The sequence below is a fragment of the Lepidochelys olivacea genome, assembly GCF_965140295.1.
Source record: "Lepidochelys olivacea isolate rLepOli2 genome assembly, chromosome: 3".
Classification (NCBI taxonomy): Eukaryota; Metazoa; Chordata; order Testudines; family Cheloniidae; genus Lepidochelys; species Lepidochelys olivacea.
Genome location: NC_140413.1, coordinates 35,998,628 through 36,025,534, shown reverse-complemented (window position 1 = coordinate 36,025,534; position 26,907 = coordinate 35,998,628). Strand labels below are relative to the sequence as shown.

The 26,907-nt window shown below is 39.6% G+C and overlaps 1 protein-coding gene across 3 annotated transcripts in view; it reads left to right on the top strand.

The window, feature by feature from the left end:
- The window catches only part of TRAPPC12 (trafficking protein particle complex subunit 12), an 81,193-nt gene that overhangs the window by 42,944 nt on the left and 11,342 nt on the right, over positions 1–26,907 (top strand). For 2 of the 3 annotated variants that reach the window (XM_084622369.1, XM_084622367.1), the window contains 4 exons: positions 7,202–7,288; positions 10,694–10,806; positions 16,464–16,536; positions 21,873–21,946. In XM_084622369.1, coding sequence (XP_084478495.1) covers positions 7,202–7,288; positions 10,694–10,806; positions 16,464–16,536; positions 21,873–21,946 — 347 coding nt within the window. The remainder of the gene's footprint in view (positions 1–7,201; positions 7,289–10,693; positions 10,807–16,463; positions 16,537–21,872; positions 21,947–26,907) is intronic. The other variant, XM_084622368.1, reaches the window with a different exon arrangement.

Below are 26,907 nucleotides of genomic sequence, written 5' to 3'. Positions count from 1 at the left end.
GTTGGTTTCAGTGAGTGCTGAATCAGGCCCAAAGGCCTGCAAAAAAATTATGCATTTGAGTAGTCCCATTGAATTGAATTACTCATGTGCATAAGTGAGTTCAGTTGAATTCATAGAATCATAGAATATCAGGGTTGGAAGGGACCCCAGAAGGTCATCTAGTCCAACCCCCTGCTTGAAGCAGGGCCAATTCCCAGTTAAATCATCCCAGCCAGGGCTTTGTCAAGCCTGACCTTAAAAACCTCTAAGGAAGGAGATTCTACCACCTCCCTAGGTAACGCATTCCAGTGTTTCACCACCCTCTTAGTGAAAAAGTTTTTCCTAATATCCAATCTAAACCTCCCCCACTGCAACTTGAGACCATTACTCCTCGTTCTGTCATCTGCTACCATTGAGAACAGTCTAGAGCCATCCTCTTTGGAACCCCCTTTCAGGTAGTTGAAAGCAGCTATCAAATCCCCCCTCATTCTTCTCTTCTGCAGGCTAAACAATCCCAGCTCCCTCAGCCTCTCCTCATAACTCATGTGTTCCAGTCCCCTAATCATTTTTGTTGCCCTTCGCTGGACTCTCTCCAATTTTTCCACATCCTTCTTGTAGTGTGGGGCCTAAAACTGGACACAGTACTCCAGATGAGGCCTCACCAATGTCGAATAGAGGGGAACGATCACGTCCCTCGATCTGCTCGCTATGCCCCTGCTTATACATCCCAAAATGACATTGGCCTTCTTGGCAACAAGGGCACACTGCTGACTCATATCCAGCTTCTCGTCCACTGTCACCCCAGGTCCTTTTCCGCAGAACTGCTGCCTAGCCATTCGGTCCCTAGTCTGTAGCTGTGCATTGGGTTCTTCCGTCCTAAGTGCAGGACCCTGCACTTATCCTTATTGAACCTCATCAGATTCCTTTTGGCCCAATCTTCCAATTTGTCTAGGTCCTTCTGTATCCTATCCCTCCCCTCCAGCGTATCTACCACTCCTCCCAGTTTAGTATCATCCGCAAATTTGCTGAGAGTGCAATCCACACCATCCTCCAGATCATTTATGAAGATATTGAAGAAAACCGGCCCCAGGACCGACCCTTGGGGCACTCCACTTGATACCGGCTGCCAACTAGACATGGAGCCATTGATCACTACCCGTTGAGCCCGACAATCTTGCCAGCTTTCTACCCACCTTATAGTGCATTCATCCAGCCCATACTTCCTTAACTTGCTGACAAGAATACTATGGGAGACCGTGTCAAAAGCTTTGCTAAAGTCAAGAAACAATACATCCACTGCTTTCCCTTCATCCACAGAACCAGTAATCTCATCATAAAAGGCGATTAGATTAGTCAGGCATGACCTTCCCTTGGTGAATCCATGCTGGCTGTTCCTGATCACTTTCCTCTCATGCAAGTGCTTCAGGATTGATTCTTTGAGGACCTGCTCCATGATTTTTCCAGGGACTGAGGTGAGGCTGACTGGCCTGTAGTTCCCAGGATCCTCCTTCTTCCCTTTTTTAAATTACTTGTGTTCATAAGTGTTGGCAGGTTCTGTACCAAAATTATTAAAACTGCATATGTTAGAGAAAAGATACTTTATCATATAGAAAGTGTCAGTAATAGTTTAAACTGTTTTCACAGTGAATATAGTGTAAATATGTAAGAATACAATATGCTGTAAAGTTGCAGAAAAAGTATATTACAGTTGTATTACTTTAGAGATTGTATAAAATCATGTGACCAAGACTATATTGTATTGTATGTGCACAAGGGAAGAGATAAAAGTTGTGCCTGAAACCTTAAGTTTGCACACTTAATCATGGATCCTCAATGTTCTATTAACTTTGTTTTATGTATGGGAGTCTAAGAAATTCCTATTCCTTGCATCTGTTGTTCTTTATTCTACTTCAACTACTTTTTGCACTACCTTGCTTAAACCTTGTCAGGTTTCCTTTCCCTGTCTGAACTCTGTGGTACAGATGTGGGGAGCCGCATGCAAGACCCCCTAAGCTTATTTTTACCAGCTTACGTTAAAAACTTTCCCAAGGCACAAATTCCACCTTGTCCTTGAACAGTATGCTGCCACCACCAAGTGATTTAGACAGAGAATCATGGAAAGGACCACTTGGAGTTCCTGTTCCCCCAAAATATGCCCCCAAGCCCTTACACCCCCTTTCTGGGGGGAGGGGCTTGAGAATAAAAACCTAACCAATTGGTTACAAAGTGAACACAGACCCAAATCCCTGGATCTTTGGACACTGAAAAAAAATCAATCAGTTCTTAAAAGAATTTTTTTTAAAAGGTAAAAATCCCCTCTGTAAAATCAGGTTGGAAGATAACTTTACGGGGTAACAAAAGATGCACAAAACACAGAGGAACCCCCCTTTAGCCTTAGTTTCAAAGTTAAAACAAAACAGGGATGAACCTCCCTCCAGCAAAGGGAAAATTCACAAGCTGAGAAAACAAAGATAAACTAATACGCCTTCCCTGGCTGTACTTACAATTTCTGTAATATGAGAGACTGGTTCAGAATGGTTTGGAGGACATGGATTAATGTCCAGTCCCTCTTAGTCCCAAGAGCAAATGAACACAGAAACAAAGAACCCAAAACAAAGCCTCTCCCCCACCCCAGATTTGAAAGTATCTTTTGTCCCCCTAGCTTCCTTTGGTCAGGTGCTAACCAGGTTATTTGAGCTTTTTAACCCCTTACAGGTAAGGAGGAATTTTAGGCTACCCTTGTGGTTATGACAAGCCTTACTTAGCCATACTTATGGATCTGCATTAATCTGTGAACACCTTTTTTATTTTTCTCTATTTCCTGTTACTTCAAGTACTTGATTAAGTTTCAACAATTTCATGGATTTTTCCAAAAGTTTCTCTACTGAAGTGTAACATCTTGTTTTATCCTTTCTTAGTGAATTATCTGGATGTTAGTTATTGTCCACGTCTTTTTCACTTTTTGTTTTTCGTGATCTATTAAAGTGATGCAGGAGAACATTTTAAATAAAAAAATCATGAATTGTTAGTTTATAAACCATGGGGCCCTGAGCAACATAGTTATACCAACCTAGCTCCCAGTGTAGACAGTGCTATGTCAACAGGATGGCTTCTCCATCAACATAGCTACAGCCTCTCGGGGGGGTGGAGTACCTACACTGACAGGAGAAGCTCTCTCGTCCGTATAGGTCCCATCTTCAGTAAGTGCTGCAGTGGTACAGCTGCACCAGTGCATCTCTTTTAACTAACTTTTTTCGCTTTTCCTTTTAACTTATTTTCTTCTCCTTTATTCTCTGACTATATCATTCATGATTTCACTTTATTCTGAGTCTTAAATATTATTTGGTTCATTTACATGCGACTTTTATCAAAGTAAATCTGGAATTTGGCCCTCTTCATATTTACAGTATCGTATCGCTTATTGCCAACTCCAAATGTTCAGAAATCATAAATACCCCCCAAAAAATCATGAAATTGACTTTAAGATCATGAGACTTAAGAAAGTAATAAATGTGGGGTTCTTGTGATTTGCTTTCTAGTTTCTGAGCCTTTAATGTACACTTGGGCCGTGTTTCCAAGCTTTTCTTCACCGCCATGAAGGCTAGAAAGTTACTTTTCCTTTTATTGTGAGAGTCTCACCTTTCATTAGCACTTGTTTTCAGGCACTGGGTCTTTAAATAAAACCTAAAATAAAACATAATATATCCCAAGACTCATGATAAAGTTGCAAGAGTTGGCAACTCTGAAAACTTACCAGAGTAGTAATTTAGCAGGTTTGAAATGAAGAGAAATATTTCCCTATTTTACATCTGAGATTTTTAGTTTTCTTTTCTTTATACAATGTAGATTTATATAAATACAGAAGATTAGTCTTTTAAAAGCTTAAATATCTCAAGAAGAATGAATTCTTAGTGCCTGAATTTTCACCTTTCTCTCCCCCCAAGTGTGTGTTTTGTTTTGTTTTTCCTTAATACTTTTTTGGCCTAGGTCTGGATCTTGCTCCCTTTAATGTCAGTGGCAAAATTCCCTTTGACTTTAGTAGGGTCAAAATTAAGCTTGTAGTGCTGAGTAACACTAAAGCTGTTTAAACAATAATTAGTGCAAATATTTGTTTTGAGCTGTAAGAGCATGCTTAGAAGAGAACTGCAGCAGGTTTTCTTCCACTGCAGTTTACTGGGGAGCTGTGGCAGAGAGGATTGGGTGTTGCTTACAAGCTGCCAAGTTTTGATGAATTGGGACTGAGAGTTTTGTTTACTTTGTAGAAACAATGAGGGGAAAAAAAGAGACAAGACTTGAGGGAATATTGCAATAATAATGAGAGAACAACAGTTTCCTGTTCTTGCCTTCATTTCCACAAAGCTTCGAAGGATCCCTTCCTTTTCATAGCAGAAATATTAATCACTAGTGGCTATCACAGATAACGTGTAGTCATCAAAAGTTTACGTAGCGTTAAAGCTCCAGAATACTAATTGTGCAACTTCTTCTTTAGGCAACTGTTGTGAAATACCTATGGTCTTAAAGAATTCTCTTTATATTCCATAGATAATGTTCTTTGTGCATTCCTGGGTAAATCTGATTATATGATCCTGTTCAACTTGAATTTTTTTTTTTTTATTGTAAGAGGGTAGTGGTGCTCTCACAGCTCATAACCTAGATATTTCCAACGTAATCACATGCAAGACAATTCACATAGAAATGCTTTACAACAATATAAAATATTTAAATTTCACATTTCTTGTTCAGCTACGGTTTTAGTTTTCATGTTTTCTCATCACTATAATTGATTTATATTGTAAATATACCTAAGTTCTCCTATTTATAGATTCAGCAGCATGCTATTTTAAAACTACTTATTGTATTATTCATGTTTCATATTGCAAAGTCCGGTCTGTCTGCTTAACATTGGCGCCCATCACCCTGTATCTGAGTACCTTCCACATCAAATCAGTAGCAGTAGTGAACTCCCTAATGAACTGCTTGGAGTCTCCAGCTGTCATCCCTTTTTAAGGAAAATACTGTGGTGTTTTTTTTGTTTGCTTGTGTTTTAGGTTGTTTTGATTTGTTACATATTTTTATTTTTTGTGGGAGGTGCTTGAGTAGATGGAGAGGCAGAGTGTCAATGTTGTGAGTCATTCTCTCCATCAGTGTTTATTAGTTTGGCAGTATACTCGAATTTCTTTCTTTCCAAACTGGAACAGTAGATTTTTATCCTGTGTTTTGCTTATAGTAGCAAATATCTTTTTTCTGGTGTCTCAATATGCACATACAAAACTCTTCAATTTGTCACATTTAACAAAAAATACTGTTTGGGTGACTAATTACCTCACAATTTAAGCAAATCTTTATAATTACATATTCAACTATGACATTATTAAACTAATGTAGAATTGTTTTGTTTCATCTTGTTTCAGTAATTATTTAAAACCATATGTATTCATTTCAGAGAGCAAAATTTTAAGTATTATATTTTTACTATAGATATGTTTTTCCTTCAATATTTTAATTAATAGAAAGATGAGCTTATATTATTTTCAGTGATCCTCTGTGCTAACTTCTGAAAATTTATTTAGATTATTTTCTTTGGTTCTGTGTTTAGTATATCTTTTTTAGTATATTTAGTATTTTTTTTATCTTTAGGATATTGTCATTGTCTTTTTTTGGCGGGGGGAGCAAGGTTTGTTACATTTGCAGTACTAATATTCTTGGTATATTTTTCCTTTGTTACTATCCTTATATTAAGACCATCAAAAAGATTTTTTTTTTTTAAATCAAAAGGCTCAACATCCATAAGACAGTGGAAGCTGTGTTTGGGGTTGGTTTTTTTTTTTTTTTTTTGTAGATTTGCCCTTTTCTACTAGAATGGGCTCTTCCATGTCAGCTCCTTTGGCACTGGTTTTCTTACTCTCGGCAGGAGGAAACTGAAAGACATGCTTTTGATTCAATATGATGTGGTGGTGTCACAGAGCAACAAATCAAAGTCCTATTGTTTAGACCAAAATTCTTATTGAGCTCTGTTAAGTCTTCAAAGTCAGCACTTTCTGTGATTCTCTCATTAGATTGCTTTTTACCTTTTATCAGTAGAGCTTGATGAGACTTCACTGAAGATTCAGAAGAGTCATATTGCAGTTTGGTCTTTGCCTTTTTCATTCTCCGTTCTCCCCATGAAATTCTACTGACCTGCTTTTAGAGCCCATTATGCTCATAACCTTCCCTTCCACCGTGATACCCACATAGGTCACCTTGCAGAGTCTTTTGATAACAAAGATTCACAATCATCCACCTTCTCAAAAGATTTTTAGTAACTTGCTATTGCTTCTCTCATGCTCTCACGGTCTTTCTCAATGTTTTTCTGTCACAGCAGTTTAAAGATAATTATTCCTCTTCTTCAATCTGAAAAAAAGCCACCGATTCAATTTTTGGATGTTAGAGATTGTACAGTAGGTAGAAAATATTGAAGTATTTTTGTTGGTTTCTTTTAAAAAAATTATTCTAGAGTAAAAATAAAACTTTTTATGAACAAACCCTTTTAGATGCAATTTATAGGGATGCCATAAAAATTTTCAAGAGAAGTTGATTTATTTGTTTTATGTCTATGTATTTTGAAGGTTTTAACACTTACACACCAGTGAAGACTTTTAATGTCTAACATAAAGTAATGATCATTATTTTTCCCCAGAAAAATAAGTTCCCAATTGTTTCTTAAATTAACGTAATGTCATGTTTTCATATGGGTGCTGCTGAGTTGTACCTAAGAGTAACCACATCAAAATCATTTAATAAAAATGAAGATAGATGTTTCTAGATCCAATATGGGGGGAGGAGATCAAGCTGATTTATCTGAGAACAGTTTGGATCTCAAACTTTATTGTCCAACAAGGAAAACATCCCAGGGTTTTTCTGTAAACAAAGTTAGTTCTTAAAATTAAGATGTGTATGTACATACGTTTCTCCCTTTCAAAGGACCATTTCCTGATCTGATTTGACTGGCAGTTAGAAAATATTGGGGAAGTTGACTGATTGGAGTGCCCTATCAGAAGTTCAAGTTAAAAGTTGTTTTCTCTCCTCACTGGATGGCAACAGTTCCTTTTACCACATTTTCATGAGAGCATATGCACAGCTATGTGCATTCCTCCCAAAGTGAAACTTACCAAGAAAAATAATTTAGCAAAGTAACCAACCAACCAAGCAAATCATCCTTTTTTTTCTTTCTGCTATTCAATAGGATATGCAAGGAAACTGAGGTGGGAGGGCAGTACAGTCAGTGCCTTCAGGATTTTTAAGTTCAGGTTGGCAGCCTGTTCAGTGAACAGTAAGTAACTGAATTTCAGTTCTCTGATTCTCGTGTATACTTGCCCTGGCTGCTGGCCAATAAAATTTTTCCAGATATGCTTGGATCACATTACTATAGTAAAAATTATTTTACTTAAAAGGATTCTAACTATATTATCAAGATTTATTCCAGGAGAGGCAACAGAGCGAAGAAAAACCACCAGTGTGTTGGATCCTTCTGGGATGTCAGCATGGGCCACAAAGAGCGTAAAATAAAAATCTAGGGGTGGAAGCAAGGTATTGATCTCTTACTTCCTGTGGACTGGCTCCATGCTGCGGTACTCTTTGATGGACGCTGTGACATCACAGCAAGGTTCATACTAATGGTTCACATTTGAGTGGTTTCTGGCCAGCTGCCCTCAATGAAGTAGCGCATCATTTGTGCTTAACAAATAATAAATTAATAATACAAATAAAGTATATTTTTAGGTAATATTGTGCTGGATGCCCATCCTAACTGAGCTGTTGGGGACTTTCAGCGTGTACCAAAATTGGTATGTGACTTTTTGCAGGACACTATGAGTTCCCATAGCTTTCTGCATCAGAAAATAATGAAATGAGTTTTTCTACTCACACAGGAAATGTGATTTATAAGCCAGATACAGTCGGCCTTCAGCTCCATTCATCTCTCTAACATAAGGTGACACCAGCTTTGGTGATACGGCTTAGTAATGTGGTTCTGGGTTACTCCTTCCCTTGCTGCCTCTGATAGCATACCGCCACACACACTAGTGGCCTCATGCAGCAATGTAGAGGAGCAATAACTTTCCAAAATAGACAGTTCCAAAGCTGGTTTACATATTCTGTGATGTGTTAGTGAGAGGCATGTTTCCTCTGTGGAACTGCCTATGGGCTGAACTATGCTGATTTGGTTCCCAAGTCAGGTCTCCCACATGATATTACTGCTGCTGTGTTACTGGGTTGATTAGTTTGTACAAAGAGAGCCAATAATACAGCCTTGTTCTGAGTTCTTTTCAGGGTTGTTACTGGTATAACGCTTTCATCAACAAAAATTGATTCTAAGCCTTTAAATGTTTTTCCATTTTATAGTCCACATTCTCTGAATCTTTGCTACACAAACTGGACCTAATTTGCCTTTTGCTTGACACAGAAAAATCTATTAGAGTATATCATGATTGAGTTGCATGGATCATACCACACCAGTATGTGCCAACTTTTCTCCAAAATAACCATACTGTCTATGCATTTCTCGTTATTACTTCTTAGGAGAATTATTACTTGAAGGTTGAATTACAGCTCATTGATCCAACGTTGTGGTAGAGAATATGGCCAACCTTAGGTCATGTTTTTAGATTTGCAAGACAGGCATTTGAGGTTCATAGCATTCTGCTACAAAACCGTTTTAGCGCAGTGTTCCCTGATGAAGAGTCTGCAGTGCTTACACTTTGGTTGTCCCCAGCTTGCATGCCTGGCTCTCTAGCGATCTAGGCACTTTTCCTTATCTTGTTTTGTCCTGTATTGTGCTTGATTACTAGTCAGTATAAGGACATACTAATCTCTTTGCTATTGGTTTGATAACGTTTTTAAATGTTTCCTTAAAAAGAATTCCAAAGACATTTTTGCTTTCTTTAGCTGCATAACGCATAAGGTATACAACACAGATTGTGTGTACTCCTACAGGGGGAACACTTCAGTCTCTAAGAGGAGCCTTTGGGGATACTTACCTTTGGAGAAAGGGAATTTACTTAGATGTAATTGGAGTTCTCTTAAGGTCATAATTAGTGAGTGGTTTTCTGGTTAAGATTCTGTCTTGTTTTTTAAAAAAATCTTTAGAGACAATAACTCCTTGTATATTTCCCCCTTTGATACATGTGCCTTATTAGAGCAGGTGCAAAATCTCAAAAAAGCACCTGAATCTGTTTATGAAAACTGATGGGCCAAAAATGAGACTCTGTGGAGGATAATCCCTTTAGTTTAGAGTATGGCATCAGGTTAGTGTACTAGACTTTTATAGACAAGCGTGTTTTCTCTCTCTCTCTCTCTGTTATCTTCTCCCCCATCATAGCTTTCCCGTTTGTTACTAATAACTTTGTTTCTTAGGATCTGATTCTTACCTCAGATAGTTTTGCTCAGTGTCCATTGAAGCGTGCAAATATCTGAGAGCAAATAAGGTGCAAAGTGGCTCTGAGTCTCATTGAAGTCAATTAGGATGCCGAGATACTTGCGATTGGGTCCTTAGATTACTGTTTTTTTTGTTTTTTTTTTACTTTCTAATAACATTGAAAGAAGGCAATCGTTTTGTTGCAAATATTGGTTAAAGTTCTCTTTCCCCACCCCTTCTGTTTGGTATCCTTCTGTCTCACTGAAAGGAAGACTTTATTCAGTATGGGATTCACAGCGTAATGAGTCCCTCCGTAGGAACACTACTGTCTTCACTGGAGACAATATTTAACACAATAAAAACTGAACTAAAGGGGTAGGGGGAGAGGTGGGGAGCTGTTTGGTGTTGCAGGGATGAGCACATTGGATCCCAGATCCTTACTGAGGCCTTTGGGCACTATTACAATACAAAGTACTGATAATAGAATCTCAAATAACATATTTTACTTCCTTGTTTTTCTTTAATTACACATCAGATTTAATATACCTTTGTTACAGTATTCCTCTTAAGTTTTTGTTCAATTTGCTATTTTCATTCTCTTACCTAGTTTCTTTTAACATATGTGGGTTTTCTATCTTTATTTTTTTCTTTTTGTCTTTTTTTTTTTTTAAGGGGCCCTTTAAATCTGCTTTTTATTTATTTGGAGGAAGCGTGAGTGCAGGGGACTGGACTAGATGATCTCTCAAGGTCCCTTCCAGTCCTATGATTCTGTGATTTAATTTTCATTTAATTTGTGTTCCTTTCTTATTTGGTTATCTGTCTCTCTCAATGTGTGTGTCATCTTTAAGAGCTACCATCAGAAAATCCATCTTAAATTCTTCAGTACTATTGTTAAATTAGGGGTTATTGTATTTCTGTAGCAATTCTGTAGTTAAATTGTAGATGAGTTTCCATTCTAAACCCTTATTTTTCAGTTGCTAATAAATTTCTCTAATTTCTTTTGGACTTCTAGACACACCATATGCTATTATTTTAAGGATGAATTGGTTGCACACTTTTACCATTGTGATTATGCTTGTCTGTAGATATTTATATTTCTCTGTTCAAAAATATATTATTCTATAAAGTAGCAAACATTTTCCTCATTTAACATTTAGTTATTAAATCAAGGGAAGAAGAGAATTTAGAGATTTTAATTCCTAATCACTTACTCTAGTGAATATGCCTAGGATATGTTTTAAGAAATACCATATAGACCATAGGCAACAATATGCATTGATAACTGTAGCAATCAAATTCAGAAACGTTTCATTATGATTCTAGGTTCCATGGTTCCCTTTTCCATGCGGATTTTACATGCTGAACTTGAACAGTACCTAGGAAATCCCCAGGAGTCACTTGATAGACTGCACAGCATGAAAACAATCTGCACAAAGGTAAAAGCTTCTTTAGACCAGAGGTTCCCAAACTTTTTTTGCTGTGCCCTATTCTCCATGGGAGTCATATAGCCCGCCTACCCTCCCCCTTCCAACTCCTGGTTGTCCAAGGCAGAAAGTGACTCACTGAGGGGAACAGGCAATGCACACTTGGGACGTCAGCAGGACGTGACTGGCTCCATGCCTGGAGGACTCCAGGTGGTGTGGTGTGGAGCAGAGTAGGCTGGGGCTCCTTGTCCTCCCCATGCCAAGAGCTTCTTGCTTCTGCAAGCTCCGGAGGGTTTAAAATACATGAGGCTGCAGCCGGCTGGGTGTCTGGGCTGCAGCAGGGCAGTACATAGGAGAGGACATAGGGAGTCCCCAGCAGTCAGGGAGGTGAGGAGAGGGAGAGTAGCAGGCTGCTCCTGGGACAGGGCTGGGCAGGACTATGCCCCCTGAAAACCTCCTCGTGCCCTCCCCCCCAGGGCAGTGCACCACACAGTTAGACAAAACTGTGCTCTATACAATAGAATCTCTTAATGTTTATGCAGGTATATTTTACTGCCTTTACCCAGAGGATCCAGTGTAGGACTAGATTTAGGCTTTAGACTAGCCCCGACAATGGGATGGTATTTAAGTGCAGGGCCCCAGAAATTGCACAAGGAAAGGATTGTGCCACTCCTTCCATAGCTTCTGGGGAGTAATTTACTTTCACTCCTTTTTGGGATGTAGAATTCTTCCCTCTCTCACCATGCCTGCCAGCTCTGTTGACTGGGGTAAGGGAGACAATAGCTGGGTAGAAAAATGGCTGCATCCTGATAGAGACTGTGCATGCCTGAGTAGGAGGGTTTATCTTCTTGTACAGCTGCATGAAACGAGAGCATAGTATAGCTCTTACTGACCAAGAAGTCTGCTTCCCCCCATCAAAAGATATTAGCACTCTGGATAACTTACAGTGGAAGTGAGAAAGTGACTGAGGTAGTGTCTTCTATTGGACCAACTTCTGTTGGTGAAAGAGAGACACTTTCGAGTTTACACAGAGCTCTTCTTACGCTCTTTTCTTACTCAAAAGCTCAGCTTTTTTACCAGCAGAAGTTGGTCCAATAAAAGATATTACCTCACCCACCTTGTCTCTCTAATATCCTGGAACCAAGATGGCTACAACAACACTGCATACAGTGATGGAAGTGACAGTTATTTGGAAATTCTAATCAGTTATTTTTAAAAGATTGATATTTAATGCAGTGTTAGTTCTTGTTTTTAACGAGCGCTTTTCAGTGCTGAAGTTAGACTAGTACTGTTGTGGGTACTCCTTGTACGCAAATGTGACAAAAGCTTCCCTGTACAAAGTTTACAACAAATACCTCTTCTAGTATCTCAGATTAAGAGATACTGTTTTTATTTATTGTAAACTCTATTATAAATTCCAGATTAGCTCTTTAAAGAACTGTAGCGTTGCATGCAGTTGTGATACTGAAAAATTTTGCAACTTTACCAAAGATAAATAAATATGAATACCTCAGTGTTTGTTGTATTTGCTATACTTACTCTCAGAAATACCTTGAATAATACAAATGCAGAAGATAGATAATTTCCAATGTTATTTTGTTGTTTAAGACAGTTGGCAAGTTTTACCAATGTATTTAATAAAACAAAACATAGCAGAATAACTAGGATTTTAAACCAAAAACCAGGACTCCATTCTTTCTGCTGTGTACAGGGTTTGGCAAATGAAGGGTTCTGTGGCTCTTGCCGTACTGTTAGAAAGAAGAACTGTTTGGAAACACTTATGGGATGTACAGAGTTTGGCAATTGGGAGAAATTCTTTTTGGGACATTTTTCATCATCTTGCAGAGTGTATCTGCTGTTGTTGGGTTTAGTGTGTGGGTAGTGTTGGTGGCCTCTCATCTGGGGATCCTTCTGGCCTTAGACTGTGACTCTGACTTTCTGACCCACTGGCTTTATGTCCTGCCTCTTCTCTGACTTTCCTTTACATGCTCCTGGATAAGCACTCTTCCTTATCTTAAAGAGACTCGCCTCCTAACTGCTTCTGAGCTCAGCATCAGCATGGTACCTCCATATTGAATTTTGCATACACTGGCATACAATATATTATAGTGTTTCAAATCCTGGTCTTGTGCTGTCTGGTATTTGAAGTGCCACACTCTTTGGCATGTGTCAGAGCTTGCAGCTGGCTATGTTAAAATGGACAAATCCCACTTATGACATAATTAGCCATGATTCCCTGCCAGAACAAAGATGTCTGGTCAACCTTGAGATGAAAGATATGCATTTCCTCTTTTTATTTTTATTTTTAAAGGATATATTGCTATTCAGTTATTTTAAAGGCCTAACAACCATATGGCTTTAGTTGTGTGCCATCAGATACATATTTTGTCTTCCAGTGCACCTCTAAGACAGGAATTGCAGGAACAGGTGTAAGGGAGAGAGAATGAAATAAAGAGGAAGATGCATAAACAGGACAGATGAGAAATTTTACAAAGTTGGCAATTTAACCACCTAAAACATTTGAAATTGCTTAGAAAAAATTACTAAATCTGACATTTCTGCATATATAATTGGTCACACAAATCTGTTAATCAGGACATTGTCTGCAGTGTTCATAAGTAGAACACGTTCTCCACATTAAAAGAAAAAGTCATGGCACAACCAAAAAAATAACATTAAAAATAGGGGGAATTGATGACGGGGGATCTTTGCAGCCATAAACCAATAGTGTTTTGTTTTATTACTTTAAAAGTGAAGGAGGAATATTTCAAAATCCTTAGCCCTCCTTCTCAAGTACAGAAGTGTCTATGGATACCCATTATGTAAATCTGATGATCTTGGAATCATAAAAGCTAGAGGTGCGAAAAGACGTATTAGCTCACCTTTTAGCTCCCTGCCAATGCATGATTGTTTTCTAATGCTTAGTCTAGTTTTTAATGAACCAGCCTGTGAGGTTGACACCACTTCCCTTGGGAGACTATTCCACGCTAATACAGTAAGAAAATTTCCTAGTATTCTGTTTTCCTTTACTTAATTTCATCACATTACCCCTAATTTAAACTCTGTATAATCCTAAATATTACCTCTCACTCCATGGTGTTTAACCCATTCAGATATTTGGCTAAAGTGACGTCTACAATCTATGCATATCACATTTAACTCTTTCATTCTGCTCTTAACTTGATCTCTCCAGCCCCCTGATCATTTTACTCTTATGTGAACTCTCTTGCATTTGCCAGTGTGTTTCTATAATCAGGTACACACAATTGCACTCGATATTCAAGATGAGTTCTGATGATGTTGCACCCAAAACTTCATCAGATATAAACATGAGGCATGAAGTCATCTCTAAGCCAGCCAATCAGTTTTAGTCATATTAAATATTTAGTCATGTTACAGTATAAACTGTAGCCAAAGGGGCAGATCCTATTCAAGAGAGCTCAAGGACTGGCATAACCAAAGCTTTTCAAGTGCATATCAAGGGGCATAATCAAAGTTTCTGTGGTCAGTTAGTACAGCGCCTGCCTGCGTAATCCTTATTAGGATTATAATATTAGTATAGAGTATTATAATTCTCCTATTGTGATAAACACCAAGTTCACACAGAAAAATAAAGTTTACCCTAATCAGGGTCATGCATGCATAACTAGAGTTTTGTTTTGCATTCCTTATGCAGATTGTTGAATGGAAACTTTTCCCAGAATCTAGTTTTATTTAATCAAATGTATAGCTGTGGATATGCCTCAAGGAGGAATTTAGATCATGTACATTTTTCCACTGAGTTCAAATACAGCTATGAATATAACCAGTGAAACAATCACAGGAACTGCAGAAATTGCATGTTCTACAATTTGTGTCTCATTGCAAATTCTGCCTTTTTCTGCATAAGTTAAGTTTCTTGTTTTAGGGCAGGGAAACGGGGTGGAAATTGCTAATACACTGTGTGGTACCACTAGTCTTCCCTGCATAAATCAATATGCTGTTGCCCTGTTAAGCCAGCATTGCAGAGAACTGTCTCCAGACAAACAGTAGCATCAGCCGCAAAGGTATAAACTGTTTCTTCCATTTACCTCAATGATGTGTTCACTTGAAAATCTAGCTGGGACCATTTAAATGCTAATACTACCGTGAAAGAAACTCTAACAAACACTCACCTGGAGACAAAAATTTAAAGAGAAGAGAAACCTGCCTTGGACTAAAATCATTCCTGGTGTAACCAGAATGAAATCAGTGTAATTACTTCAGAGTTGCATTTTAACCCATGATTCTCTTCTGTTGCAAAATAAACTTTCCTTTTGCCTGCCTGTTGACCTAAATGGCCATTTTTTATACACTGCTGAAGAGGCACTAGGCTCCTAGCTGCATCTTTTGGCACCTAAACTTCTTTAAAAATCTATTCTTTAAGTTCCTGAACCCCATTTTCAAAAGGCTCTTCATGCCTAAGGCACTTTTCAAAATAGAACTTAAGCTCTGGAATCAATTGATCTCTTTTGACAATTTTACCTATTTCTTTTATTGTTTGGAAAGCACAAAGCACATTTTGAGTGCTACTGCACTGTAAATAATCTCTCTTTAAACTGTCATGAGCTGAAAGCACTAGGTACGCAGTGCACTGGGCTCCTAGGAGAGGGAGTGCCTCCTATGTTGCTGATAAACTAAACCCACCAGCTAATTAAAGAGTGAGTGGCTTAACAGGCTCTTAAGGGAGTCCCACTCAGTCTACTGTGACCAAAAAGATGAAACTGAAATGCGGTGATTTATGAGGGGATGGGAATCAGCAAAAATAGGGTAATCTTCAGGAGTCAGAGAGACATTTGGATACACCATAGCGGGATTGGAGAAATGCAATTAGCTTAAATTGCAAACGAAACTGTAGATATATATTTTTTCAAAGTGCAGATATCTTAAACCAGATGCTCCAATAGTTATACATATTCATTCTCCAGATAATCCAGCAAACATAATTTTTTGCTCACTCCGTAGCTTATATTATTTAAATCTCTAATAAATAAAAAACAGCAACAAAATCCCAACTTTGGGAAGCAAATGGAGCTGAGAGTTAGAAGGATCATTATTTAATTTAAGAACAAAAAGGGGGCAAATTCTGTTTAAAACCAGAGCATCAATGAATTTATGGGTTTCAGAGTAACAGCCGTGTTAGTCTGTAATCGCAAAAAGAAAAGGAGTACTTGTGGCACCTTAGAGACTAACCAATTTATTTGAGCATGAGCACTGTAGCTCACGAAAGCTCATGCTCAAATAAATGAATTTATGGGATACATAAAATAAAATTTAAAAAAACCTCTTAGTTCTCTTCTGGAATCAGTTTGACATTTTTGCAAGAGCTGAATCATTCTCTTCTGGAGCATATTTGATATTTTGCTTAACAAAATGCATATGTCCCTGGTATATGCTGTCTTTTAATGCTTTGTGAGTATCATAAACCTGAACTCTAACATCAGCACTACAGTTCAAAGGCTTTCTGTTATGATTGATCTAGCTATAGTAATAATCAGTGATTTTGAAATGTGTCCATGTGAAACATTCCTGTTTGAATTGTTTTACATACAGACTATGACAACTGTAGATAACTTGCATATAATACAAAATGCTGCCTAATTCCAGAATGCCTGTTTAAACTCATGTTAGTTTTAAAAAATTTGCTACAGATATTAGAAAATTTGGCGCAAGGCTTAGCAGAAGATGGACGTATGACTAACATTACACAAGAGAACAGACAAGGTAGGCATTTTTTTAAAATTTCTTTTTACAGGCAGTGTATTTTTATAACTTGCCCAGGTATGCCAAAAGTTTTCAAAAGACTTCCCCAAAGCTGTTAAAAGAGTACTTTTGTGATATTATAGTCTCTTCAGCCCCTGAAATGATACATCTTGTATTTTTATTTGCTGGAATTCATTTAACAGTTTCACCTTTTATTTTGATCAAATTGGTGAATTAAATCAAATCTCCTTTGTAGTTTGAAGAAACAGAGAGTATGACTGCCATTCTTTAGTGTTAGGTGTACAAGAAAATCAATGCATTGCTGAGGCATTGGAGACAGACCAGATGGGTATCTGTCTTAAGAGGCTCATTGCCTCCATCAATCTTCTCCCCTGAAATCTGAGAAACTTCTTGAGATCCAAATTTTCCCTCCTTCCCTGTTGGTCCCAGCAGATTATATTAATTTGAAAGGTCTTTTGCTATGTATTACCATATTTTGATTTAATATTTATAGGAGACATTTTCTTTTTTCCTTTTTATTTTAATTAACTTATTTATTAAAGATCATGGGGCAGGAAGAAAGGGGATTGCGTCGGGAGCTGCTGATAGAGAATCCTGACAAGAAAAACATTCCTTTTTCCCACTTGAGAGCCTAAGGCTCACTAAAAATCAGTGAGATTTGTGGATCTGGGCCTTAGCATCCCAAAGAGACTTAGGCTCCTAAACTCCACTACAATTCATAAAACCCTGTTTGGCTGCCTCCTAACCCTAAATTCACTGAGTACCTAAATTTTTGCTTTAAAAGTTCCCAAGACACCAAAGATTTTGCCTCTGTGCATGTGCACAACACCTCACTCGTGGTGTCCAGATGCCTAACCTGCAGCGGGATCCTCAAATCAGGGGAAAATAGGCGGGGAGATGCCTATCTTTCCTGTTGGGCCCAGTCCGGTAAGCATGCAAAGAGCGTGCTTAATGGATGGGGACTCTTCAGAGTCCAGCTGGAGGAGGGAGAAGTGGTGGTTGTGCTCTCCCTTATAACATTTAGCACAGTGGTTAGAGCACTTGCCTGGGATATGGGAGACCTAAATGGCCAGTACCCCCATCAGTCTCCCTCTACTTGATGGGGGTACTGGATTTAAACAGGGGACTCACACCTCTCAGGAAGGTGCTCTAACCATTGAGCTATGGGATATTCTGATGTGGAGTGCTCTCAATCTTTCCTGCTGAAGTTGGATGTGAAAGAGTGATTGGAGCTGGGGGACTGGATCTAGGGTCTCCCACATCCCAGGTGGGTGCCCTAACCACTGGCCTATAGTCTCATTTGCACTTTCTCTCTCTCTGGCCCTATGCTTATGTAAGTATTAATATAAAGTGGAACAGCTTCAGTAGGAGAGACTGAGGGAGCCCCACATCAGACTATTCCTTACCACATGGTTAGTACACTCTTCTGAGACGTGAGCGGCCCCGGCTTAAATCCTTTGGTCCCATCAAACAGAGGTGAGATTTGAGCCCAGGTCTTCCACATCCTGCGTAAGTGTTTTAACCACTGGGCTAAAAATTATACGGGAGATACCATCGCCACCTCCTCCAGCATTTCTTGCAAGGAACCACTTAGGCACCTAAGTCATCTGACACCATGAGAGGGGTTTCCAGCTGGGGATTGCAAGCAGACATAAGCTCCTCCCTGACTTAGGCACCTAACTTTGTCAGAGGAGTGGGGTTAAGGATACACCCCTCTCATCAGCTTCTCCCATTGGCTACTTAGACATACCAGCATCATCCTTTTTATGAGGTAGTTGTCCCAATAAATCTATAAGGGTGCTCAGTACACTGTCAGCTTTCAAGTTTTATGGGCTGAGCGTCATCCTGGATGTGCCTGTATTTTGTACTTCAGAAGTGGCAACCCTAGTCACTTTTTTGAAAAACGGGACTTAGGCACCTAAGTAATTTAAGTGCTCTTGAAAATTTTATCTGACGTGAGGTTTTAGGCACTGTAACAGGGCAGGTGTACCCCTTACCATGTCTAGCAAGCTAGGGGTTAAAACATCTATCACAGGAAGCCAGAAGCCTTTCTTCCACTGCCAACAATCTATGAGTTAACCTGGTTAACATTCCTCAGGACACTGTTCCCGTACAGGGTCTAGGAAATCATTGTCTACCATTAGGGTGGGAGGAGAATAAATCAGTTTGTCTGGGTATAGTTGCCAACCAATGTGAAATTTTGCTTTAGACAAATCTCTAAGTGCTTTTTAGGGGGAAGGGGCATGTGCAAGAACCCATCAGCCAGCTATTTGCATATGTATTCTGGTGAATATTAAATTTACTTCTTTCTGGGGACAAGACCAAAAAGCAGAGAGAAATACTTGGCCTTTCTCAAAAATTATTTGAAAAAATGAAGCTCCTTCTCTATGTGGCTCTGTTTTCACCTTCTATTCCCTCTCCATACCTGGCTTCCTTCATAGGATTTCACTCTTTTCCACCCATTGGCTTTCTCCCACATGGATTCCCTCCTCATTTTCCCCAGGTCTTTTTGCCATTCCCCACCCTCTCTCTAAAAGACTGACTGCTTTTTGTCACATACGCAGAGACTTCTCTCCTAGCCACTTACTAGCTCTGTCCCCTGCAGGCTGCCCCTCTGACCTGCGGGTAACTGGCTCCTTGCTCTACGCCACTGTGTCTACAACTGCCTTTAGAGCTGTGCTCAACTCAGCAGGGGGAAGAGCTAGAAAAAAGGTAGTCAGCAGGAACCAGGGGAGGGAGTAGCTAAACAGCTGGGAGAGATGCTGCTGTGCTTGGAGTACAACTGCCTGTCTGCCTAACAGTGCCAAAGGACTCTGGGGATGCTTGCAGGGACTGTTGGCTGCTCTTGCCTGATGGGGTTGGTCGGCTCTGCTCCCTACTTACCCCTGTGCTGCGCTTTGAGCTGCAGGACGCTTTTATTTTTGTGGAAAATCCAGCTGAAACAAACCTTATTAACTGTGGCTGAAGACAACCTTAAGTCATTATGGGGATTATGTCTGGGGAGTAATTTCCTTATTGCCAGTGTGAGTAGGTGCTGCACCAACCAGCCCATGACATACATCTTCTCTAGTGTGGAGCAGAATGTCTCATTTTCCAATTGTTCAGTAGGAGAGATTTAGCACTGCACCATTTGCCTGGCAGCACGTTTGTTTTCTATAAGGAACCAAGTCTGCAGCTGCACCACGCACAGAGCTCCCATTGAAATGAATGGGAGCACATAGAGCCACTGTACAATCAGAGCTTAAATTAATAACCATTAGGAAGGAATGTTCAGATGGATAGTGTAACAGCAAGGGCTTGCAAGGTGAGTTATTGTCATTTCTACTACTGGGTTACTACTAATAATCATCAGGTATTGGGTTTCTATTTTTTGTTTTCCCATGTCATTCAGCCCCTTGCTGCCAGCAATAAGAATCCCTCCTGAGTGTCCTTTTAGTGCATCTTGCATATTTATTCAGCCTTCGGACTTACTGGGCCTGAGCTTGTAGCTGCTCAATGTTCAGAACTCCCATTGTCTTCTGTGTATTGAGCAGCTGTAGAAATGTACGCAGCCATCTAGGTTCCATTTTCCAGCATATTTGAAACTTCTCATTAGCTGCTGTTTTTACTTTATTCTCTGCCTGTCCTGGCTACCACACAGACATTTTAATAGTGCCAGCAATAACAGAAAGTGTTCTTTATAACCAAGTGATGTCACAACACAAAACAATAAACTATAATCAAATGCATTCTTTTTTAAACACATCACAGTAAGTTTGAAATATGGTATGAGCTACGTAATAGCTTAATTTTCAATCAACTGACTGGATCTCAGATCAATGTAACCCAGATTTTTTTAATATTAACATTTAGAGACAACACAAGCACAAAAACATCAGGAAATGCACTTGACAAACCTAAAATTGCTTCAAAAATGGGATGTTAACATCATTGGAAAGAGTTATTTAACACTGCCCTGTTTCTGCCATGGGCTCAGAAAGAAACAAAAGGTAGAAAACATGGGGTAGAATGTCCTCTCATAGTATGCAATGTACTCTCCAGTAATGGCAATACATGTTTTACATGAACTTGGGGTGGAAAATATATAAAATATGACTTCATACTGCTGAATGATATAAGAGAGCTATGACTAAGGAAGCTATTATAAATTAAATACCAGGTCCAATCTTGGAGACACAACTATGCACTCAATTTTTAATGTGTCTAGAACATAAAGTTACATTTTTTTACCTGTCTCACCAAGCTTTTATTACTTGTAATGAATGGCATTTGTAAATCCATTAAAAAAAATTAACTCTCTGTAACCTGCCATGGTTTTTATAACAGACCCCTTTATTGCTACACAAGAACAAACAGTTATCACTGTTCTGTTGCAATCCCCCCTTTTTCTTCCTGTCTTTCCAACCCCAATACAGTAACTTTGAGAGTTGATCGTCAGGGTGAGCCGTAATATTTGTTTTCAAATAATTTAATTCAAAATCAATCATGTACCAAATTAATATCCCTAATGTCTATTTTTGAAGGACAGAAGACTACATTTATTTCTAGTACTGATCTATAGAGCCCTGCACGAATACAAAATTTTTATGTGCATCCAATCCGTGATCTGTAAACGTGGTCTGAAGATATAAAGCGGATATCCTCAGATTTGCACGTCTCTCTGATCTATGGTCCCTGTGACAGTGGATACATAGGGAGAACCATTCTCTTACAACATCATGAGTCTGTCTCAAACCAAGGGAATGAGCAATCTGCTGCTGCAGCCTTTAAAGCCTGCAAACTCCAGGAGCGTGGAAAAGACAGACAGACTTGGCAGATTTTTCCACCAGATCACTAAGCCAGAGGAAAACAAATAGTCCCAGACTGAGTGAGCGCTGACCCTGCATGTTCTGGCTTTGAGATGAGATTTCAGGCTACGTTTGGGTTTTTAGTTGATTAAATTTAATCCCATAAATTACACAGTTGTATGCTGATGGTAATAATTATTTAGATGTTTCTATGTATCTTCTGTTCTGATATTAGAAAATGTGTGGCTTCTTTTAGTATTTAATATGTTGCCTGAACTAAAAGCTGAAAGGTTGTCTGTTGCTTTTGCATCGTTGCATCATTTATGCAGATATTCTTTTCCTAGAACCAGTCGAATTAGTCCTTTTAAGAGAGGCAGTATTTTCTATCTGACAGTATGGTGTGGCAAAGAATTAAAAATTCTATGCTAAAACCCAGTGATTTTAACAAGGGGGAATCTTTTAAATCAGAATTCATAGGACCAATAATTGATGGCTAGAAAAAACCTCTAATTTATTTGTGCACATTCACAAGCTGCTCTTATTTTGTAGCCTCTGTTGAGCTGTGGAGGTCACGTCTGGGCCGGGTGATGTACTCCATGGCAAACTGTCTGCTAATGATGAAGGTACGTGGGTGGCAATAACTGCAGAGTTACCGTATATATTAGAATAGAATGTCAGAGAAAGTGCAAGAGAATTACTGGTGCGTGGATAGGGGAAGACTACCTGACTGTACAAGGTTTAGCTTAGTGAAGAATTAATTGGACTTAGTAATTACTTACTTAATAACCACTTGCAGCAGTGTTCTTTAGGACCATATCTACACTTATTTCTCCTGAAATCATTTCAGAGCACATGCAATAACAATACAGAATTTGCATTTTTAAATTGAATTTTTCAAACACTTAACTAAATACTGTAATTAAAACCAATTATATGCTCTCTCTGTCTTTCTCAAACTATGTACTAGGAATGTTGCTCTAGTTGCACACAGTAATGATACTGTAGGCTTTGTGTGTGACAGAGACTCGAAGCATCCAAATACATCTTCTGCCTTGTCCATATGTCTGTGCAACTAGATTCTGACCCTGGAGTTTTTAGTCTCCTATAGCTGCAAAGGAAGGAACAGTCAGAGTGGAGTTGGCTATTTTTTGCCTGTTTCTCCACCCTTTCCTGTAAGCCTTCCTACTCCATTTTGTGCAACAGCTTCTCCTTGCATTCAGAAAGAGGGAACAACAAACTTCTTCCAAAGTAGACCTCGTTGCCATGGGAATAGGGATGCCCCTGTGCTAAGCTTGTGGCAAGAGCTATGGACTGCCTCAATCCAGATCTTAAAGCTACTTTATGGATCAGTTAGCAGCAAAACCCCAGAGCATCACTGTCCGCACTATAACCTCTCACAGACCAGGCTCTGAACTTCTCCATATTCCTAGTGTTCAAAACTGTAACGGTTCAAAAAAGAATTAGATAAGTTCATGGAGGATAGGTCCATCAGTGGATATTAGCCAAGATGGTCAGAGATGCAACCCCATGCTCTGGGTTTACTTAGCCTCTGACTGACTGCCAGAAGTTGGGAGTGGACAACGGGGGGGTGGATACCTTGACAATTGCCTGTTCTGGTCATTCCTTCTGAAGCACCTGGCATTGGCCACTGCCAGAAGACAGAATACTGGGCCAGATAGACCATTGGTCTGACCCAGTATGACTGTTCTTATGATCCTAGTTGCCCAACAGCATTCCTGAACCTAGCTTTCCATAAAGCTGAATAAGCTGCTCGTAAGCCTTGTTTTCTTGATGGTTTTTAACACTCAAATAATATCTCAAATAGAGTACAGGTATGAAAGTGTCAGTTACTCAGAGACTGCCTTAAAATGCAGCATTCTGCTTTTATGAGGATCCCAGGAGATGGAAATGCATATTCGGAACAGTTAGAGTGAGATCAGCACTATTCCCTCTTACGTAAATACAACAGCACAGCAAATCAGGGTGGTTAGAAAGAAGCCCCATTCTGTCTTTAAACCAAACAAGTCTTTGTTTTGAATCAGAATCCTGAGACACAGTTAGTTTTCAGGAAACTCTCCTTTTTCAAATGCAGGTGGGAAAAAAATTTAAACACTGAGTCTCCATCCCAAACTTAAATGTATAACTGGAGTATAAAAATATCCAGTTAAAGAAATATAGTTAGCAAACACTGCAGGTTTTCAACAAGTTATACAGTAACTCTGCTTTTAACTGTACTAATTTTTTCCCTAAGCTCCCTATATCTCCTTTAGTCACTTCTACTCTCCTCTTCTTTTCTGCTTCTGTATGCCTTTCTTGCTTCTATTCCCGTTTCATCCTTTTCATGATATTTTCTTCTCACTTCAATAGTGGCATGAACTCCAATTTCTAAGCAAGTCATCAGTGTTTCTGACAAGGTTGCTTCAAGAGAACTGCAACTCATTCTCCTTCCTTCATTTCTCAAAACCAAGTGTATTCACAATCTGTATTATAACTCTCAATCTAGGAAACTAGAATTCCAAGATTTATTTCCAGAATTCAGATTTCCCACATGACAATTATATGTTGCTATTGAACCCCCAACATAGCCATTACCTGTATTAAACTTGTCCTTGAATATGTTGCATGTGCCTTTCCATAATGCACATAATTTTCAAGAACTGCCTTATAAGAGTCAACAGGGAGTCCAGTGACACCTTAAAGACTAACAGATTTTTTCTGGGCATAAGCTTTTGTGGGTAAAAAACGCACTTCTTCAGAATCCCAAGCACCACTACAGGATGGGGACTGACTGGCTAAGCAGCAGTTCTGTAGAAAAGGACCTGGGATGAGAAGCTGGATATGAGTCATCAGTGTGCCCTCATTGCCAAGAAGGCCAATGGCATATTGGACTGTATTAGTAGGAGCATTTCCAGCAGATCGAGGGAATCTCTGGTGAGGCCACACCTCGAGTATTGCATCCAGTTTTGGTCCCCCCACTACAGAAGGGATGTGGACAAATTGGAGAGAGTCCAATGAAAATTATTGCGGAGGGCAACAAAAATTATTAGGGGACTTACGAGGAGAGGCTGAGGGAACTGGGCTTGTTTAGTCTGCAGAAGAGAGTGAGGGGGGTTTTGATGGCAGCCTTCACTACCTGAAGGGGGGTTCCAAAGAGGATGGAGCTAGGCTGTTCTCAGTGGTGGCAGATGACGGAACAAGAAGCCATGGTCTCAAGTTGCAGTGTGGGAGGTCTAGGTTGGATATTAGGAAACACTATTTCACTAGGAGGGTGGTGAAGCACTGCAATGTGTTACCTAGAAAGGTGGTAGAATCTCCATCCTTAGAGGTTTTTGAGGCACGGCTTGACAAAGCCCTGGCTGGGATGATTTAGTTGGGGTTGGTCCTGCTTTGAGCAGGGGATTGGACTGGATGACCTCCTGAGGTCTCTTCCAACCCTAATATTCTATGAAGATGTATGAAGAAGTGGGTTTTTTACCCACGAAAGCTTATGCCCAAATAGATCCGTTAGTCTTTAAGGTGTCACCAGACTCCTCGTTGTTTTTGTGGATACAGAATAACACAGCTACCCCCTGATACTTGACACTTATAAGAGTCAGAATATTTTAAGAGCAGTTTTCAAACATAAATCATATTGCAGTTAAAATCAGGGCAAAGTGTGAAGATAATCTATACGGTATATGCCACAAACCCTCTGATGGGTAAATGGGCTTCTTGTTTATTTTTTCCTTTAAATTTTCCCAAATGTTAAAACAGTCTTAATAACAAACAATGCTCAGATATTCATCTCTGCTTTAATTGATTATTTTTTCAAATAATGATTTTTAAACGTGGTCTTTCTTGAGGATAAGTGTTTTTTGAAGAAACGAATTACACAAAAGCTTCAGATATGTGTAAAAGATATCAGTTGTCTGTAATATACTTCTAGAGGAGTATTCATTGTAAAATATATCATTCAAAATTGAAGCTTTTTGTTTTCCAGTGTAATGAATAAACAAACAAATTCTGGGTTTTTCCTGAACTGAGTCAGTGCAATCTATCGCCATCTAGTGACAATATATTATATTGGGATGTAATCCTGTGTTGATTCTGAAATACTGTTTGTTACTTGAATCATTTGTGATGTTGGATAGAGTGGTGATGATGACCACAGTTATTTTCTGAACTATAATAACGTTCCCTGTAACCTTGGTGTAAAAAACATTGACTAATTTCCAGCTGTAAATTTTATTAACCTATTCCTTTGGCCAAAAAAGTTAACTAGTATTTGTTGAAATATAATTATAGATTATCTTTAAGGCTACAGTTGTCAAAGGACCCTAAAATAATTAGTTTCCATGGGAGTTGGGTACCTAACTCCTTTAGGCTCTTTTAACAATCCCAGCCTTAAATATTAAACCCAATAAATTCCCCTCAGTGTCATTCTTCTTGACCATCCTGAAAGGAAAACTTACGTGGCCCATGGAGTTCTGTACTTACATGGCCACATTACCACAGTATATGAGCACCTCACTAATAGCCCTGTTAGGTAGAAAAGGTGGTGATTTGAGGCACAGAGAAGTGACACACAATCACACCGGAAACCTGTGATGCAACAGAGAATTGAACCTGGGTCTCCTTTCCCAAGGCTAGTCCTCTAACCTAGTGGTTTTCAAACTTTTTTTTCTGACTACCCAGTTGAAGAAAATTGTTGATGCCCGCGACACAACAGAGCTGGGGATGAGGGGTTTGAGGTGTGGGAAGGGCTCAAGGCTTGGGCAGAGGGTTAGGGTACAGGGGTGGGGGGTGCAGGATGTGGGAGGGGGCTGTGGGCTGGGGCAGGAGGTTAGGGTGCAGGAGGGGGTCTGGGCTGGGGGTGCAGGCTCTGGTGTGGGGCCAGGTATGAGGGGTTTAGGGTGCAGGAAGGGGCTCTGGGTTTGTGGGGGGGCTCAGGGCTGCGGCAGGGGGATTGGTGCGCATGGTCGGGGCACGGGCTTTCCTCAGGCGGCTGCAGGTCAGCAGCATAGCGGGGGTGCTATGGCAGGCTTCCAGCCTGTCCTGGCACCGCAGATCGCGCTGCGCCCCAGAAGCAGCCAGCAGCAGGTCCAGCTCCTAGGCGGAGGAGTGCAAGCGGCTCCTTGTGGCTCTCACCCGTGGGCACCACTCCCTAGCTCCCATTGGCCGGTTCTCAGTCAATGGGAGTGTGGAGTCGGTGCTCAGGGTGGGGGCAGCACTGGCTCTACTGCAGTTAAAACGATGTGGAGGAGGAAGGGAAGACCACAATCTATACTAGTGACAGAAGAGTCTGATGTCTGAGCATTCTCTTCTGATCTGGATTCTCTTTTGATTTAAAAGACAGAGACAGCATAAATTGTCCTCTCTCCTATCTCAGGACCAGTTTCTCAGGACTAATCCTAATGACCAGTTGAGGGTGCAAAAACATGTTTTACTTTTCTTCACGCAAATAGCCCGATTGGATTTATTGGGACTATTTACATGAGTTAGTCTATCTAGGTTTAGGTCTAAATAGTGCTTGATTCAAAAGTTATTAAAATTTAACACAGTTTTGTCCATTCTCATAAATTAATCATGAGTAATGCAAATTTGT